This window comes from Zonotrichia albicollis, chromosome 10 (assembly GCF_047830755.1).
Source record: "Zonotrichia albicollis isolate bZonAlb1 chromosome 10, bZonAlb1.hap1, whole genome shotgun sequence".
Classification (NCBI taxonomy): domain Eukaryota; kingdom Metazoa; phylum Chordata; class Aves; order Passeriformes; family Passerellidae; genus Zonotrichia; species Zonotrichia albicollis.
Genome location: NC_133828.1, coordinates 32,516,026 through 32,534,694, shown reverse-complemented (window position 1 = coordinate 32,534,694; position 18,669 = coordinate 32,516,026). Strand labels below are relative to the sequence as shown.

Genomic DNA, 18,669 nt, shown 5'->3' with positions numbered 1-18,669 from the left:
CCTTCTTGTGCCTTAAACAGAATAATCTGGGCTCCTTCACTTCCTTACCCCAAGGGTTTTGCCACAGCCACAGCAGTCCCCCGTTGCCCATTCCCTCTCCTTTTATCAGCAGGAGGAGAAATTGAGCTGCCACTCTCAGATTACCCTGCTGTGGAGGTTTCTTGTCCTGGTGGTAACTCACAGAGGCAGTGGCTGCTATAGTGGGGTGGAACATCAGACACAGCAAGATAACTTGGAGATCATGGGCATCTTCTGGTCATTAATCAGGGTCTGCCTGCGTGGTGAGCACAAGAACAGGACACAGATTGCCAGGGCCTGTCTAGGAGAGATTCAGGAGGGATGTCACCTTCACAGTCAAGGCTGACATAGTCCTGGGGGCTTTGGCATCACACTGAGAACTGACATTAGCTTATCATCCACTGTGAGTTTAAGCAAGGCCACAGCTGGATCAACTTTAGGAAAAAAAAAGAAGCCCCACTAAAAATATTTGCCTGTAGCTTTGTGTTATTTTTAAATGTTACTTGTAAGTCATCCCCTTCTCAAATCAGTAGGGACTGAACATGGAACTACAGCCAGGAACTTTGGGAATCTAATCAACAACTGTGTCTCCAGACTTTTAGTAGATTATTCCAAAAGTGATGCTTTTGGTTTCTCTGTTTCAAGGCCTGTTTTCCTCACTTTTGGAAGCAGAATCTCACTGTTGTCTCAGGGGCTCATTAGGTTCAATCACATAATTTCAAGGTTTTATAAATGCAAAACAGGAAGTTTTACAGCTGATTTTCAGAGAAAAATATTAGAGTCTATTGTACTTCCTGAATGAATTTACTACAAAGAGTGAGTTTATTCCATTACATAAAATAATTCCATTTACCCCTAAAGGCATTAAAACAAAAACAAAACAAAACAAAAACCAACCAAACAAGAAAGCCGACAAACAAAAGTTTACATGAATTTCTGTTTTCCAGTGTGTCTGCTAATTTAGACATGCATATTTTATGGCAGGTGTGATGGCAACAGACTCCTTCCAGCCATGCTGCAGAGCTAAAAGTATTGTCTGCCCAGTAATTTAGAAGTAGTGTGGCTTCTGGAGTATACTGAATCTTGAGGGGGTTTTTAAGTCCATTTTATGTGTCTTCTGATCACCAGGGAAGATTTCTTTTCTCTAATGCACAAAAATAATCTGAATTGTTGAATTCTTCAAGGCTCCATAGAGCCAAATGGGCACAGTCTTAGGTGTTAAAGTGATACAATTACAAGTTTTGTGTGGGTGTGGTGTGTTTAAGTGTGAGCATACCAGGCATAAATAGTTGATCTAAAGTTCTGCACAAAATTTCAAAACAGACCAGCAAAATCTTAGATCTGTGGGAAGACCAGGACCATACTGCCAAATTTAAAAACGCTTAACTTTTTTCTGTCATCCTTTCAAGTAAAACTATTTCCCCAGCATTATGTAGGCTGTAAACTGTGATACTTGTGTTTCTTAGTTTCCTGTTAAAGGAAAGACTCCGTTACTAGGTAGAAGCTTAACTATTGGTCAGTTGCATTTTTTAAAATACAAATGTTCACGTAAATGTTCAACAGAGCTCTTCAGAGTTGTTAAAATGTTATTCATTGTATTCAGATTTGTACCTAAATGCTTCATGAATACTTGGAACAGTCACTTTCCTTAAATGTTAAGAAATCTGAGAACCATTAATCCTTTTTCCATATTCATGGAGCAGGATTTGCCTGCCTCGATGCATGTTTAATTATGTTTTTACTTAGGCAGCTTTCCCATGGATGACAGTTTCACTTGATATTGCTGTTAACTTTGCTTGAATGAGGAGCAAAAATTGATTTTTGCTAAAAAGATTTGTGAACACTTGTGTTGTTTTCTCTGCACAATCAGAAGAATTTGCTGTGGTTCCCAATTCCCTCTCCACCAAAGTCATCTTAATCATAATTTTGCTTTAAATCCACTGTATATTCTGTATTTTTAAAGTATGGCAACAATACATATTGCCAAATTGTTATTAAAGTTTGAAACATCACTCATTTTGACATAATTTGATTAATTTTTGTAATGTCTTTGCAGAGGGAGTAAATCATTAGAAGCTCAAAATGAGAAAGGCTGGCACCAATATCGCTGTTGTAATGCTGGACAAGCACAGTGTTCGTATTGCAGTTGTCTCTAGGCCAGTCCCTTAAATCAGTCAACTTCTTTTTCATCTATGGTTTCAATCCCTTATTCTGATGCCTTTGGGCCAAAACTATTGTCTTCTGTTTGTTTCCAGCATTGCAGAGGAATGTTAAATTCATCCAGTAAGCTGACTATGTTTAATCCCTTCTTATAAAGGTTAATACTCTTTCCAGTAGCTTTGGTTTGCTCTAGTGAAAACTGGACCCTAAAAATCAAGATAAATTAGACACCACAAAACATGTAGGCATGTAAGAGAATTGATTTTCAGGACAGTAATAGAGATCTTCAGATGACATTTAAACCAGTTAGAAGTAACTCTTTTGAGGATAATTCTGCCAATCTTTTCTACTTGGTAAGACAAAGACACTATTTCAGCCTTCTCTCTCATTTTAGGCTGGGAATGGAGTGCATAGTTTGGATACCAGCAGTGGGACATCTTACCAGAACAAAGCATCCATGGGACCATTGTTAATCAATGACTTCTAAGTGCAGGATTGGTGCTGTTGGATTGGAAACAGGTGCTACAAGATGCCAGGTGAGGTGACTGAGAGCAGCAGCGGGATGGAGGAGACTGTGCAGAAAGACAGCAAGTCCGGAGGCCAGAGCCCTCGCTGTGGCACAATGAGAAGGGCTGTGGCAACCACTGTCACCTTTGATGGGGAAGCCACTATGGACCGCAGGAAAAAGAAGAAGAAAGAGTCCCGGCCCGAGTCAATAATCGTGTATCGGTCCGAGCATGACAATAAGGTGGAAGAGGAACAGGCGGATGAGGAAGGAGGGGAGAAGAGCTCTGAGGAAGGCTCCAAGTTCCTGGGTCAGTCTATGACAGATGGTATGTAGTCCTGAGAACACTCACTTCACATAAGCTTTTTTGATGCCATCATGCTCTCAGGTCAAATGGAAGTGACTGTGGGCCCAACCCTCTCCAAGAATGCAGGCAAGGAGAGCTTGAGTTCATACATGAAAATGCTCTGAAACAGAAAGCATTCCAGGCTGATTTGGGATGTCACCTGCAGTTCTTTGCAAACTTTGGTTATTGCTACAGTCTTAGTTTTAAATGTATGTGCTGGTTGGGGTTGATGTGCTGGTTGCAATGCTATGCATGCATTAAGCCAATGATGTCATTCTAAGCCGTGATCAAGCCACTGTCCACGTCTGAACAACTGCCTGTAAAGTGAAAGGATGGAAGCAGATGGAGTTAGTGGCTCTACCTTTGATAGGGAATTTAACTCATTATACAGGATTTGCTGTTGCCTTCTGTTTGCATGCACTCAGCACGGCTTCCTCTTGAAGGTTGATTATTTGACAAGGTCATCATGGGGCATCTTTGAGTCACTTTCACTTCTGCTATCTGTCCTGGGTGCCCTTGCAGGGAAGAAGTGTGGAAGGCAGGTCCTGTGGCTAAATACTCCTGTGAGTCAGCAGTGCAGGCTGAGAGGGGCTCAAATGCTCCTGGGCCAACAGCTACACCAGGTGCCCCCATGATCCCAGACCTATCATTACTTGCCTGCTGCCTTCCTAGTTTTTTGCAGCACTTCAAGCTGCTCACCCTCTTTTTAAGAGTTTCTGAAGACCTTCTTCCAAGCTAGTCAGAATTAAGACCAGGAGGAAATATGCTGTAGCCCCAAAGAGGAGTTTATGGCCAGGACTACTGCATGGCCCATCCTATACCAATGTCACTTGAAAGCTAAAGCAGTCCCTTTGAAACTTTAACGAATATACCAGCACTGTCCAGTTTGGTGCCTCTACTGAATCTCTTAAAATGCAAAAATAATTTTATGATAGTTTGTTAAGTTTTTCTAAACTTCAAAAATTAATTTGGATTGAGCTACAATGCAAATGTAAAGTGAAATATTAGCTATTCAAGTATAATTCCATGTGTGGATGTGCTTATTCCAAAACAAGAATCTCGGTGATATTTATCTAATTAATCCCAAGTGTCCATGGTGTTCAGGAATAAATCCATGAAGTAAACAGAGAAAATATGTATACCATTTTCAATTGAGTTACTCTGTCTCATTCTCTCTCATCCTCCTATACTCTTGCAGCACTTTACTTTCATGTATTGTCCCTAGTGGAGACACTGGAGTTTTCTCCCTTGTGATTTCTATCATTTGGAATTCCTGTCTTTTTCCTCATTAGCTCTTTTTCCATTTTCTTTTGTGGTAATTTTCTTCATACTGCATTGCTTCTTGTCTTCCATCTTTTTAAATCTGATTCTAAATACAACTCCATATGCCCTATCTAATTGTCTTTGGGGTCTTTGAAGATTTACACAAAATACTTTGTACAGAAAATAAATCTGATGTAGATGAGTTTATCTGTGTTGTAGGTGTCTGGAACATGCCTTTAGACAGCCGCTATGTCACCTTGACTGGAACAATCACCAGGGGAAAGAAGAAGGGTCAGATGGTGGACATCCACGTCACCCTAACAGATAAAGAGCTGCAGGAACTGGCTAAGTCAAAGGAACCTCCTAAAGAAGATGTATCTGAGAAGAAGAAGAAATGTGATGTTGGGTTAGATAGAGGACCTCACATCGTCCTCTGGACCATCATCTGCCTCCCCGTCATTTTTGTAGTGTCCTTCGTGGTTTCATTCTACTATGGAACCATTACATGGTACAACATCTTCTTGGTGTACAATGAAGAGAGGACCTTCTGGCACAAAATCACCTTTTGTCCCCTTTTGATTATCTCCTACCCAATTATAATTATGGTTGTTTCTTTCTCCCTAGGCCTGTATTCAGCTGTAGCCCAGGTAGCATGGTCCTTTGGGTACTGGTGGCATGCTGTCAGGGATATGGAGAAAGGATTCTGTGGCTGGCTCTGCAGCAAGCTGGGCTTGGAAGATTGTTCTCCATACAGCATTGTCGAGCTACTTGATTCTGACAATATCTCAGGTAGTCTCTCTGGCAAGAGCTCTGCACAGGGGGTTGACACCTCAGCAGTCTGAGCCTTTGTCCTGGGTGACTATTTTGGTCATACACCAGTGTTCTCACCTAGAAAATAACACACTGATTTTTTAAAAAAATATACATACATATTTAAACACAAACCTTATGAATAAAATATTGGGCTGAGAGTCCTCTTTAAATGTCACAGAATGCAAGAATGCTAGCTTCACATGCTCTGGGTGGGGAGGTGCATGGCTTTCCAAGGATTTGTCATGTGTTGTAGCTATTTACAGCTTCTGGGAGTTGTAAGAAAATCCAGGTCTGCAGGGCTCTGGCTGTTTGTGGAGTAGCAGAGACATATTATGAAAAGTCCACTTCTGTCAAGGTAGACTTTACTTTTCAGCAATAGGAAATAGTAGTGACCTATGACACAGTGAAAAGAAGTCTCTGCTCGGAGGATGAACTTCAAGAGATTGGAACCCATTCAGAGGTGAAGGCTAAATTGCAAAATGTGTGATGTTCCTGCAGTTTTCTTAGAAAGGGTCCTTTCCCAGTCCTTCCAACAAGAGCAGCTAACTTAGGCAGGCGAGGACAGCATAGCTGCTAACAAATCAAGTGAGTTCTGCACTGACCTGAAACAGCCCCATCCCACGATGGAAGAGCAGAGCTTGCTTGGTAATGTGGTGTGGGGGGACCTGATGGGGCTGTCACCAAGAACCCTCAAGTGGCTGCAGGTGCTCAGATAGGTGCTTGGAACACATCTGCAGTGGATCTCTTGGTATGTGCACTGCTAGGGAGGAACAATCTACAGGAGTCATACACAGTGTGCAGTGCAAATAGGTGTACTATAGGGAGGAAACACCTGCTCTAAGGAGGTGCCTGCTCCTAAGGAGGGGACAATCCATTTACATCTCACTGCAATGCAGGTGTGGACTTGCAGCACCTGGATTTAGAGGTGGAGTTGAAGGCACTTAGGATGCAAAGGGCTCTGAAACAAGTTATTCTGGTTTTCAAGTTGCTCTTATGGAAGAGCTGTTGGATCTCCCCTTTCAGAATGGGGGAGTCCAGAAGTTCACATCAATCCGTGCCTCTGGAAATCTGTGTCGCCTTCCCCACCCCATCCCTCTTCCTGTGGAGAAGCAATGTGGAATTGCAATGGATTGCAATTATGTGGAAGAGCAATGGATCATATGTCCTCCTCCCCTCATGTCTCATTTTTGTAATGGGTTTCCCTCCTTTTTGGATTTTTCATGGCATCATAGCAGGCTCCCTGACCAGGATGAGGTGGCCACCATAGGCTGGAGAAATTTTAATTGTCTCTTAAAAAAATTACTAGCAGAAAAGTTCTTTATTCTCCATAATCTATTGGGGTTTTGGCCTAAGAAGGAGATGAGCAAAATAAAACTGTAGCAGATTCTAATGGGGACTGAGCAACATATCTGAAACATAGTTAATTTTCTCAGTGCTCCACTGCTGGTGCTGCTGCAAAGTCTGTGAGGCCCAAGCCAGAGGAGCCCACCATTTGCTTGCATGTAGGTATGTAAGTGTGACATGCAGTCTGTCAGCTGCACAGTCACTCCTGTCTGTAGTGTCTCACTTCCCCAGTCTCCCTATTGGGGGGAGGGAACTGCTGCTCTACTTTTAGGATGGTAAAAAGAAACCATTCAGAAGCTGGATTTCACAGAAACTAATGCTTTGTGTTGCATTTTAAGGTTGAGCTCAAGACTACACTGACTGTCCTGGTTAGAGCATCTGGGAACTGGTGATGTATAATCAAGTCCATCTGATCCTCTAGTCCTGACACAGAGAAATAAATAGTTCCTGCTGCATCCTTGGTCCCTGGGAGGTCAAAGGAGCCTCTTAGCATTGGCTGAAGGCTCAACTGTAAATGATGCACAAGCCAAATATCAAGAGCAGTCTTGGCCCCACACTTAGCTGGGAAAGCAGTGGTGCTCCCTGGGCACAGGTAGAGCCAGGCTGTGTTTGTTGCTTCCTACTATCATTTTTTACTGGTGAAGTATTTCAAAACAATTACCAACTTCCAGAAAAAAAAAATAATAAAATAGACCCCAATCTGTGAGACAACATCAGGTAGTTTAGAGGGATTCAAAGAGGCTGACATATGCCTGGGACTGGTTCAAGCAGTGGAATGCCTTTCACAGGCCTGTTCCAATCAGGCAGGCTGATATGCCTCTGAATTAATGGAGATGCTGAGGATAAGCCATGCCAGTGCTGGCAGGCTGTAGTGACCCAGTGCAGCCACTCTCCACATGGAAATTGCAGGCTCCCACATGGCTGGAGGATGGGAATAAGTGATGCTTAACAAGCATTAAGGAAAAGGAAGGTTCACTGGCAAGTGTTCTCACGCTTTGCCTAAAGGGACGCTGCTGGCATGAAAGGGGTGGATTGTGTATCTTGGCCCCAACATGCAGCAGACAAGTTTGGGGAAAGGATGGCTGGCAAGCGTGCATTGCTGCAGAGGGACAAACCCAATTCAGCTGTCACTGCCAAACAGCAGCTGTTCAAGGCTGGGGTCAGTAGCACAAAGAGCCTTCAGCTTACAGAGGGCTCGAATGATAAATACCAGCTCATTACAGAATACATCCATGTGAAATGTCTGCTGAGCTGCAGGATTTGCTTTCAGGATTGCTAACAGCCCTCTGGAGTGGAGACAAAACCAAATCTGTGCCTCTTACTGCTACATAGACACAAAGGAGCATCACAGGAGTCATAGTACCCTCCCTCTGCAGTGCAGCTGTGCTTCTGGGTTTGGAGGTCACAGTTTGGGGGATATGCTGGGACAATCCATCATGTGTTTTCTACTTCTTTACACTTAACTAAGCTTTCATTGGCTCTGCTAAATTCAAGGCATTCTGTCATTGATTTTGGTGGGGGCTATTTAAGCTTGGAGTTAGTTCTGGTGCTTGGGGTTAGTTCTGGTGCTATTTGTAAAAGTTTAATTCAGACTTTTCTCTAAGCAGCTGGATAGCTTTCTCTCTTGCCCATTGTCCTCTGTAGCAGTTTGCCAGTTGCAAAATATATAATAATTACCAATTGTTGTAATAGAAAAAAGCACAAGTTTTTGTCTTGTCCAACCCTGCTTTCAGAATCAAGTAATTTCTGCTTATGTGCCACTGTCAGACTGCAGGGAATTCCAGTTATTCTGATTGTTGAGTGTGTTTCTGGCTGCTCTAGTCTGGATGTTTTTTAATCAAAAATACTGTTTGCTGATTGTTATTTTTAATTGCATTCCTCTTTCCCATCCTTGCTGGCCTGGGTGGAGAATAAAGATGTGTGTGGCTTTACAGAAGTGTTGCTCTCATGCTTCTGTTTTACTTTGTGTTAAAATCAGTGGTGTGGAATGAACACACTTATCTGTGGAATTATCTGTGCTGATAATTGATTAGAATTCCTTGTGTTTGAAAATCCACTTTAAAGTGTGTCCGAAACAGGTCAAAGTTTTATCCCTTGTTAAACAGTGCCTATCCAGAATTGTCATATATCTCTGGGGCCTGGGTTCTTTATTTTTACTTCATAGCTCACAAATGAAAACTTTTGATTTAATTTTACGCATTGGGTGTCTGTTTAGCTTTTATCCACAAGGATCTATAGTGGGAGACACACTTTCATACCAAAACAGGAAGTACTTTCAACTCTTCAAACATGGTTTGTGTGTCTGTGACTTAGAGCTGCTATTTAAAGCTGTGCTGGGAAGATTTCTTATAACCCTTGGGTACTTCAGGCATGACTCTGGTAAGTCAAAGGAGAATCCACCAGCAGAGTTCTTCAAGGTGTCTAAATATTAAATGACACCTTTGGATCTCTCACATATAGTCTTATTACAGCCCTACCCCCTGCTGGCACAGGGAAAACACTTATTTAAAATCTTCTTTCTTCTAAGAAGGAGAGATGGATCTTCAAAAAACCCAAACAAAATTCCTAGCTGAGGGCTAGCACAGCTTCAGTAAAACAGCTCTTTGAGCCAAAAAGCTACCTGTAGGAAATTCCCTCAAACTGGAAGTGCAACAGCTGGAATTAGCAGGAAGGTGCTTTTGGTTTGATGCCTGCTGCAAACATGGCCAAGGGAACAGAATTCCTTACATGGCAGATGTATACTGGGGACTGGCCACCTCTAGTGAAAAACATAACAAAGGACACTCAGCTTCCTGTGAGATGGAGATAGTGGGCCCAGAGAATTAGCTCATTAGCCTTTGCAGTTCTCACTTCTGAGGTGCAAGGTAATCATTTGATAAGATAATGGTTATCAGTGAGAGACTCCTACGGAAGATCTGTGCATCCGGCAAAGCACACCTGTGTGGCTGCCCCATGTATCTCACCAGGGGAGAGGAGGTGCTAATTCTGCCTGCTGACTTACCCACCCCATTCAGCTTCTCTGAGGACTAAAACAATAACAGCATGAATGTGCTTTTATCCACTCTAAGTGCCTCGAATTCACCCTTCTAGTCCCTCCAGCCTGTGCTTTGAATCCTAAGGCCAGGATCCTGCAATTCCTCATTGAGATTATCAGCAGAGGCTGCACAATGGATCCTCATAACCACTCCCCACAGGTACCTTTCAGAAGCTCCAACCACTAGCTAAAAACAGCCACTCCAATGTGCTCTTGAACACTGAAGCATGCAATTACACTAGCATTACAGAGAGAAAATAAGGATGCACAGAGCACAGTTCTGCACTGCGATGGACACAATTTGGCTCAACATTTATGCAGCCCCTTTTTGTCCCAGGCAGTGAATTATCTATGGGATCAGTGCCCTTCCTGCTTCTTTCCAAGCATTTGGCAATGTGAGACAGTTGTGTTAATGTGTTTTCATCCCTAGATTAGTCCACACACATTTATTCCCTGAATGGAAAAGGGAACTCAAAAAAAAAAAAAAAAAGAAGAAAGAAAGAAAAAAGAGAGCTTGAATCAAATTCAGGAAGGGCTAATCCACTTGGAAACACAACTTTTCAATTAATTTGGTGAATTAGAATAGACATTGTGTTTGCTTGTCTTAACTACTAAAACATGATTCCTCTTCCAACAGGCAGACACTTAATGATGAGGGAGGGCTTGTGGTTGTGTGTTAGGTCCAGGTAAACTACCAGGGGGCTCAAAAATCCCCAAAGCATCCTTCCACATAACAGGTGAAGTGTGATTGCATACAAACAAGCAGTCCAGAGAAATGAGGCATGAGGGTCTGTCATGTAACCCCTGCTCACCCAGTTCCATTAACTTGCAGTGCTCCTAATCTCATGTCATTACACGGTAGCTGAAGTCTGTCAGAATGCATTAAAATACACAGAATGCCTGAGTCAGCCCAACAATGCATTTTTCCCTGTGTTATAAAAATGCCCTTGCTTTTAGCGTGCTAAAACATAAAACCTTATTCCCAGAGTACAGCAGCTAAAATCCATTGTGGTTTGCATCCATTGAAATTAGATATTCCATGGATAAATTTGACCTAGAGCCCCTTAAGATACAAATCTTAGATGTGATCTCCTTGTCTTAGGGCTCCTTGTCCCAGCCATTTCTTCCAGGTGTACACTTAGCTTTACAAGATAAAAAAAGATAACTACTGATTTTGATAGTCTATTCTGCCTGCAAATAGGATAAATCCTCACTTCTCAGGCAACATGTTCCCCCAGAGCATGGTTTATTACAAGTTCCTCCAGCACTAATGTACATTAAGACAAGTATTTTTGAAGGTGCCTTAGACTATCTTCATATATATGCCAAATTCTTTCTGCTCCTACAGTGATAAGGTAAGAGAATCAATTATTTCTACTACAAAACACCAGCAAACCAGCTCATTAGGATAGAACATAAATATAGCTTAATTTATTCTAGCCTGATTATCTGAATAACCTGCAGTTGTGATCTGAACACCCCAAATATCATAAATAAAGGGAATGGTTTTTATAGTGCCAGTGCTGGGCATGAATCCAACAGCTCCTGGGGTAGTCAGCCTAAGGAGAGCATGCATTTTATTCAGCCTTTCTTTCTAAAATACAATCTTGTCCTGAATTAGTGAAGTGTCAGTTTCTAATGATGTACTTAAATGTATTTGTAGTGAGATGCCCTTATAATTACAGGCAATTACTAGAATATCCTTCCATGATAATGGAGATTTTCCTTAACATTTTATCCACAGAAAAATGGCATGCAGAATTAACAAACACAAGCAATTTTAACCTTCATTAATTTATTCAAATGAGCTCCTCTGTGACCTAAGCAAGGAGCAGAAATAATTCGTAGCATCTCCATGTAGTAAAGAAAAAAGTGAAATATTTACTATAATGAGCAGTATCATCCCAAGGCACACAGTGTCACTGACAATGGTGGCTCAGTTCTCCCTAAATGTGTGTTGGTGGAGCTGCCTTCAGTGACTCACAGTGATTACAGCACTGGCTTGTCTCTAATGCGATTAAACACCGCTGGAGCAATGGACTCTAATATTGCAGCAGGCTCCAAGGCAAAAGTTTCACGTCATGGTGGTGACTTCAGCCAGCCCCATGATTACAGCAGGATTGCTCTGAGGCTCCAGTTCCACCCTAAAACCAAGTCTATTGTGTTGGCTAAATTTGCCATTTATTTCAATAGAGCATTATAAAAAATTAAAGGTCTGTCTGGAATGTCTAGTACAAAAAAAACTCCTGCAGAACTCATCATCTTGATGACTTCCTTCCAAGGAATTTCTGTGAAACAATAAAATAACTGACAGGGAAAACTTGAAATTATTCTTCCCCTGCCTCTACACTGTCACATATCTGCTAGTGTAATGGGTTAACATCAATTTACACAAATAGAAACCAATCCTAATCCCTTCTTTCCTCTCAAATATAAGCTCCCTCCTTCACATTGCTGCTTTGTCCCTCAAAGCTGTACAAACAGGAAACTCACAAGAATTAAAACATGACGTCCCCTCCTCAGTGCTGCAATGCTCCATTTTGAAAGTGCAATTAAAGCAAATATTTTTCAAAAGATCCAAAATGTCATCCTTTCAGTCTGATTCAATCTGCTTCCAGGTGCAAGCAAACGGATAGAAATTTAAAATGGGATCCTCTCAGCTCAGAAAGAGCCTTGTTTGGCAGCTGAAGATTCCTCATCCCTTCCCACAGTTGAATGGATAAGGAACAAAATCCTGTGCTGCAAGGATTAAATTAGATTATTAGCCAGCCCCTGTGTGTGTGTGCATACAAACACGCACGATGCTGGTGAGGGCAGGATGAAACTAAAGGGGAGGATACTAAAGGCTTATCCGTGTGCATCTGCTAAGCAAATCCTTCACGCAGTGAGTTATCCCAGCTCGCTTGTCCTGAACAATCTGCTGCATGAGAGCGCTTTGCAGAGCCCCTGCAAACGCAGCTGCAGCGCTCATGGCTGCCAACAAAGGCACTGCACAGGCGGCGGTGCGATACAGGCTGCCACACAAAGGGGGCCGGCAGAGCGACATGGATGAGATTCTGCTTCTGCCACAGCCCCAGCTGAAACAGCAGCAACCACTTGGTACTTACCACCTCTTAATAAGACACTGGCTTTAACATTTTTCCAAACACTATTTGATGCACTATTGCTGGGCTGTTACTTTCCTCAAAGCACATATACCTGACATGATCTCTCTGGTCTTCACCAGGAACCCAGGTGCTCTGGAGCTCAGTTGAGCGCCACTATTTCTATTTGTTTGAAAGAAAACCAGACCCTACATAGGCAGATAGCCCTATAAAACAACAAATAATTTGTTGTAAAAGATTTAACAACTAATCCAGAAAAGTCTGCCAGAGTTGTTTCCACTGCAGACACACGTCTGGGGCTTTTCAGCTACCTAGCAGTGGGAAATATTTCGCCTCTCGTGATACCAGACTGAGTGGCTCTTGCATCACTGCCTGCAGAAATCCTTTGGCTAATCCACGGATTTAGAACCCGTGAAGCAATCCTAAACCTTAAATGCATTAAGAAATGCTTAAATCTACCTCCCCCAAAGGTAAAATGCAAGAGCATGTGGTTTCTTGCTGCTGTTATTGCCTAATTTCTGCCAGATTATGTGCAGAAATTCCTCTCCAGTTCGGCAGTGCTTGCTGGGCGACGCTCCCAACTCCGGTGGGCTGCAGAGCTGCCTCTGCCTGGTGTCTGGGATCACGTTGCCCTCCAGTGGCTGAACTGAAAACTGGGGATAAAAGGCCACTGCAGTACTTCTCTCCGCTTTAGAAATGCATCCAGAGAGGTCTACACGCCATGAAATTGCAATGGAAATACTAAGAATTTATGTCATGCTAATTTTTACTATATGAATATAAAACGAATCCTACTCTTCCTTCCTGTTCCTCGTAGGTCTGCAATCTGGAACAATCTCCATCCTCAGGACTGCATGCTGCTCTTTCTCTGGCATGCCAGGCTTACATAGTGGGCCATGGGAGAATGTTTAGTGAGAAGCAAATACAGCATTGTGGTTTGTCCTTATGTTTGAGAGAGTGGTCAAACCCCATTTTCACAGATTGTGCAAAGCAATCTCTCAATAATACATGCCACTGTAATGTATACATCCTTCACAAAAATACTTTTGGGTTTTTGTTTTTCCAATAACATATGACAACAAAAGCACAATATTTTAAAATACACAAAAGTCTAAAAAAGCTCAGTGCTCCTCTGAGCTGCCTACAAGAAACATCAAGGAGGTATGAAACTGTAGCAATATAGAACCCTTGTAATGTAATGACAATCTCTTGCACTATAATGAAAACAAGAAAGTGCCTGATTATGTTAAACGTTCAAAAAAAAAATCACCTGCAAGGAGCAGGTTTGAACGTTTAACATAATCAGGCACTGCCTCTTCCTTGTCTTCACAGCAGCCATCTGACTGTAGTTCCTTCAACCAACCAATCCACTCTTTTATAATACTCTTCTTATTGGCTACAGCTGTGGCCTGTTAAAATCAAGCCTGCTCCTAATCTTTAATAACTAACCCAGCTGCAACTCTTTAAGGGATAAGATTATATTCTATACTACTTTATATTCTATCCCCCTACATTTTCTGTTCTGAAAGTGAAGCTCCATTCACAAATGCGTGTGAGTGCTCAACATTTATGCAGATCTGACATATCTTAAACTGAGCACTAAGAAAATGTGATTCACACAACCAGTGGTTACTGGTGAGAGGCTTGGTTCAAGTGATACCTATATCAGATTACTGCCAATCTGCTGAACAAAACGAGAGTTTAATTCTTAAAGTGCCATAATCATAAGAATTTCCTCTTTCACTTTCTGCCTCCAAATTTTTGGAACAAATGAGGCAAGAGTCTCATGACTCCTTGAGTGCACAGCCCTAACTTTATCCCAATATTTATTGAAATATATAATGACATTGTCAAAAAGTACCTGGTCCTGTAGTTGAATCTGTATCACAGCATAGAGAAATACTTGGTTAAGGTTGGAAAAGAAACTTTAATGTCAGAAATTCCTGTTATTTTGGAGCTGGACTTTTGCAACTTTAATATTCTCTTTACTTCTTACAGAAAAACAAATAAATTTTAAAAATGAAATTACATTAAATAGTCTCCTCCTGACAGTTACATGAGATTCAGCTGGGATGAAACCTTTGGACCCACAGCATATGTTTCTGCCTTTTGAGCTAATTAAATAATTGACAGCTGTGGAAGACTGTCCATTTACAAAGGTCATCTGCAATCAGGCAGCAACACAATTAACATCAGCAGCAAAAAGTGATTTGAGATAAAACAGGAAATGTCAGTGCTTTGCAGTGGAGATGTTTTCAAATCAGCTGAGCCAGGTGAATTCCATCCAAGGCAAATATAAAACTGGCCAAAACACACTTTAATGATTTCCCTTGAAAGTCATGTGTGAGATTACAAATATAGTATCTACTTTAAAAAGGGATGAGAGAGGGCAAAGGTGTCAGGGAGTTAGAGGCTCTCTGGGTTCTAGAGAGTAGAAAGTAGTGTAGCAAATAATTAAACCTTTAGTAGATACTCAGAACATAATAAGTAAAAGGAAAACCAGGGGGATTTAAGGACAAATGTTGCTAAATCATCCTCCCACCTTCCTTATTTTATTTAGTGAAGCTTGGATGCTGTTTTAAATGACATTCTCCTGAGCAGGCTGGGAAGTGTTGTGCATTTTGGTGCCTGAAAAAATAGCTGCAAAAGCAGGTAGAGTGATATATCTTAAGCTGTGCCCAGTGGTTATTCCCAGGACTGGCCAACCTGTGTTGTGCAGTGTCCTTTTATGACCTGGCTGAAGACAAAACAGTTCTTATGAAATCTGGAAGTGTCATCAGAATGAGGGGGATGGCAAGCACCATGGCTAAGAAGATAAGAACTAAAAAAAAAAAAATTATTGTTGCAATTTCATAAATGGATTGGAAGAGGAAAGAAATCAGGATTCAAGTTGTAAGATATATGTGCCATTTAGTTCACTGGGAATAAAAACCAGCAGGTGGAAGAACTACTGGATGGGCAGCAATTCTGCAGGACAGAACAGGCAGGCTACAGAAGAGTGTGATTCTCAAGTGTGACTCCATGACAGTGTGGAAAAGGTAAAAAACCACATGGGGGAAAATGGGCTGTAAGCACTGTTGGCCTGTGATTTCATGCTTTCCTTCTCTGTGGTACTTGATAAGGCCTCTACTGATGTACAACAGCCAGTGGAAGGGGGTCTTTTTCTGCCTGAGAAATGTGTAATTACTGCATAATCTGGAGAAGGGAAAGAAAGCTGTAAATTCAGCAGCTGGGGCAGGGGACAGTGACAAGGGAAAGCAACAGTGACACCCCTGTGGGAAAGGAACTGCAAACATGGAGCCTCTGTCTCTCAGCTCCCTGCTGATGAAAAGCCATTTCTCCTCTGCAGTCCTATGGGATTAGGAGGTCTGGGTGTGCTGCTTTGAAGTAGTTTATCAGCTGTGATCCATTTGCCACTATTCAGTAGCCCTGTACTGAAATGTGCCTGGCAGGACAAACCCCAAGTCAATATATTCTCTTTACTCATTGCCTCTCCTTCCTATGTTTTTCTTTTGTGTTTTCATGCAAGGTTGGATGGTGTGGTATAATCTTTCCTATTTTGCTAATTTTCCTACTGCAGTAATGTCTTTGTTTCCCAAGAGGCTCATTTCTTTGCATTGCATGAACTTAAATGAAAATGGACAAAGCAGATAGACCAAGAGATGAAAACTGTTAAATCCCTCAAAGGCTTCTTTAGAAGCTATTTTCCAGTTTATTAAAGGCACAGTTTTTAATGTGCCAAATGTTGTTGAGTCACAGACAGAGAAAAAGCCCTGTGGACTTGGAGCTGAACCTCAAAGCCAAAGACCAGTTTTGCTTTAGAGAGTGGATCTTTTCCCTGCAGGTGTATTCCACAGAAGCAACTAAGCAAACACTGTGACTGAGGCTTGCATCCCTTGGGAAGGGCCATCAGAAATCACCAAACGGACACAATAAATAATGTTAGTCTGCACCACAGTTTTGACATGTGCAGGTGTTTGGAAAGACCTCTTGGGAGAAGACAACTACACACCTCACAAGCCCAATGTAGGAGGCTGCTAACACATGTGCTTCCGAGCTCTGCTTTGTTTTGGGTGTCAATTTCCCATCTACTTTGTCTTCCAGCCTGCTGCCAGGCTTGTAGTGATGGAAGTACAAAGCTGATTGGTGTCACAGTGTGTTTGCCCTGCTTTGTTTATATGTGAAAAATTCAGTTCATAATTCCTCAGTTTGCAGCTAGCACCCACTTTTATGTTTTGTCCCAGGCAAAGAATAGGTAATGATTGCAAAGTTAATTCTATTTTTCTGTAGAAAATTCTGTTTCATGTATCCATTTCAATAAAGCTGTTGAGCTAGATCCCAGATGGCTGTGGTATTCATCTTTCCACCAGGCATTTATCCAAAGTCTTACCCTGTGGGTAAAGAGGGAGAAAGGCCAAGTCATCTTGCTACTTTTACATTTAAGCCATTTACATTTGCTCAGAGATGCCATAAGCAGCTGGGTCTCAGCTGTAACTCTCTGGGTAATACATTCCTTCTTGTAAAAACCAGGGAAGCCATTTTCATTGCTGCCTTGTAAAGGCATTGAGTGAAGTTAAGCACAAAGCAGAGCATTCATTGCTGCTTCCCAGGAGTGTGCTTACTTCATCCAGCCTTGGTCTGGGGGGGAATTAACCAAACAAGGAATGAGCAGAGCAATGAGCGAAAACCTCACTGACACTGAGGTGGGACACACTTTGGTGTGAATGAGATTACAGCTGATCACTCTGGATCCTGAGTCCTCTGAAATGTCATATATTTATTATTTATACCCAGAGACTGGCATTCTGTATAAGAGAAATAAACAATTAATCACAGCCCTTTTTTTTTTTTTTTTTTTCATGCTTTCACAAGCAAAGATCCTCAAATCTTCATCCAGGCTAACAAAGCCCTGGTGCCCCAGATGGAGGTGATTAGTCAGATTTGATGATTACCAATGAGGGAGCTCTGTTCAGACTTGGAAAGGGAAAAGGGAAATGTGGGTTAAGGTTTGTTTCAGGAATGATTAGCCAGTTTTCCTTTGAATGGTGGAAACAGCTCTGAAGAAATCTGGCAGCATGAAGGTGTGAGGTGGAAATGTTTTGGTTTATTGTTTGTGTATTCTGCCAGAGAGCTAAAAGCCCCCATTTATGTCAGACTGAGAGCTAAAGCACAGGAATATCACAGATTGAGTTTCATGGTTGTAGGTGTCTTTAGTTTTACTCAGACTTTGTAAGGAAATGTGATACTGGTACCAGGGCTGGCCATACAAACCTTCTGCAATCAGAGGTTCCCAGTTCTGGCCCAAATTGGGTTTCCCTAAGTAATGTCTGCAATTACAGCTCCAGCTGCAAGAGCTTGGACCAAAGCCTGGGATTCAGCTTTCATATCAAATCTAGGAGCCAGAGAGAAGGGGTTTATGTCAATATTGTGTTCCAGCAGTCAGGGCTGAGGTTTTACTTTCCACCCCCAGCATAAAAATAACATGTTCATTGATCATGATGCCTTGCAAAATGCTTTTCTGCTGGTGTGTGAAAAGCTATTGCTGATTAAATTGATGAGTTCTTGTTTCTCTATTCTTCCCTTGTGTGTGTGCACATCTCCTGTCTTGTGCCTGGAATTCAAGCTCTGCTGGAAATCAGCTGGAGTGGGGTTTGCCTGGTTGTGAGCCCAAGGGAGGGCTTTTGGACTGAGATAACATCAGGAATAATAATAATGATAGCAAGCAGCCTGATTTTCTTGGCTGATTAATCTGAAATCTCCTTAGAGACATTCAGGAAGACAATGCAAGATTTTCTCTGGCAGTAGCTGACTGGGGTTTTTTGTCTACCGGTTTCCCCTAAAATGTTTGTCACATTGCCAAGCTGCTCTCTTCCTTTGATATGCAAAGTGCTTTGAAGAGAGAATCCCTCAATTACCAGTATTCCCAAAGCATGGCAGTGTAGTAAGGAGGGAAAGGGGATTTTTGTCTTCAGACATCACTCAGTATAAAAAGGAAACACTTGTGTTTGTAGGGTCGTCTTCTGGTACAAGATTTTTGAAGTGTTCATGTAAGATTTACTCTTTTGTAGCTACACTAGTATCC

The 18,669-nt window shown here is 41.9% G+C and overlaps 3 protein-coding genes across 3 annotated transcripts in view; 2 read left to right on the top strand and 1 right to left on the bottom strand.

Annotated features, from left to right (window-relative positions):
* The window catches only part of PECR (peroxisomal trans-2-enoyl-CoA reductase), a 29,032-nt gene extending 26,361 nt beyond the window's left edge, over nucleotides 1–2,671 (bottom strand). The window contains exon 1 of the transcript XR_012581997.1: nucleotides 2,573–2,671. The gene's annotated coding sequence lies outside the window, so the exon portion shown is untranslated. The remainder of the gene's footprint in view (nucleotides 1–2,572) is intronic.
* XRCC5 (X-ray repair cross complementing 5) overlaps nucleotides 1–18,669 on the top strand; it is a 78,542-nt gene that overhangs the window by 8,560 nt on the left and 51,313 nt on the right. The gene's annotated exons all lie outside the window — the stretch shown is intronic.
* TMEM169 (transmembrane protein 169) lies at nucleotides 2,708–8,385 on the top strand. The gene is made up of 2 exons (XM_005485190.4): nucleotides 2,708–3,011; nucleotides 4,512–8,385. The coding sequence occupies exons 1-2, from the start codon at nucleotides 2,708–2,710 to the stop codon at nucleotides 5,132–5,134; spliced, it is 927 nt and encodes a 308-aa protein (XP_005485247.2). The 3' UTR covers nucleotides 5,135–8,385.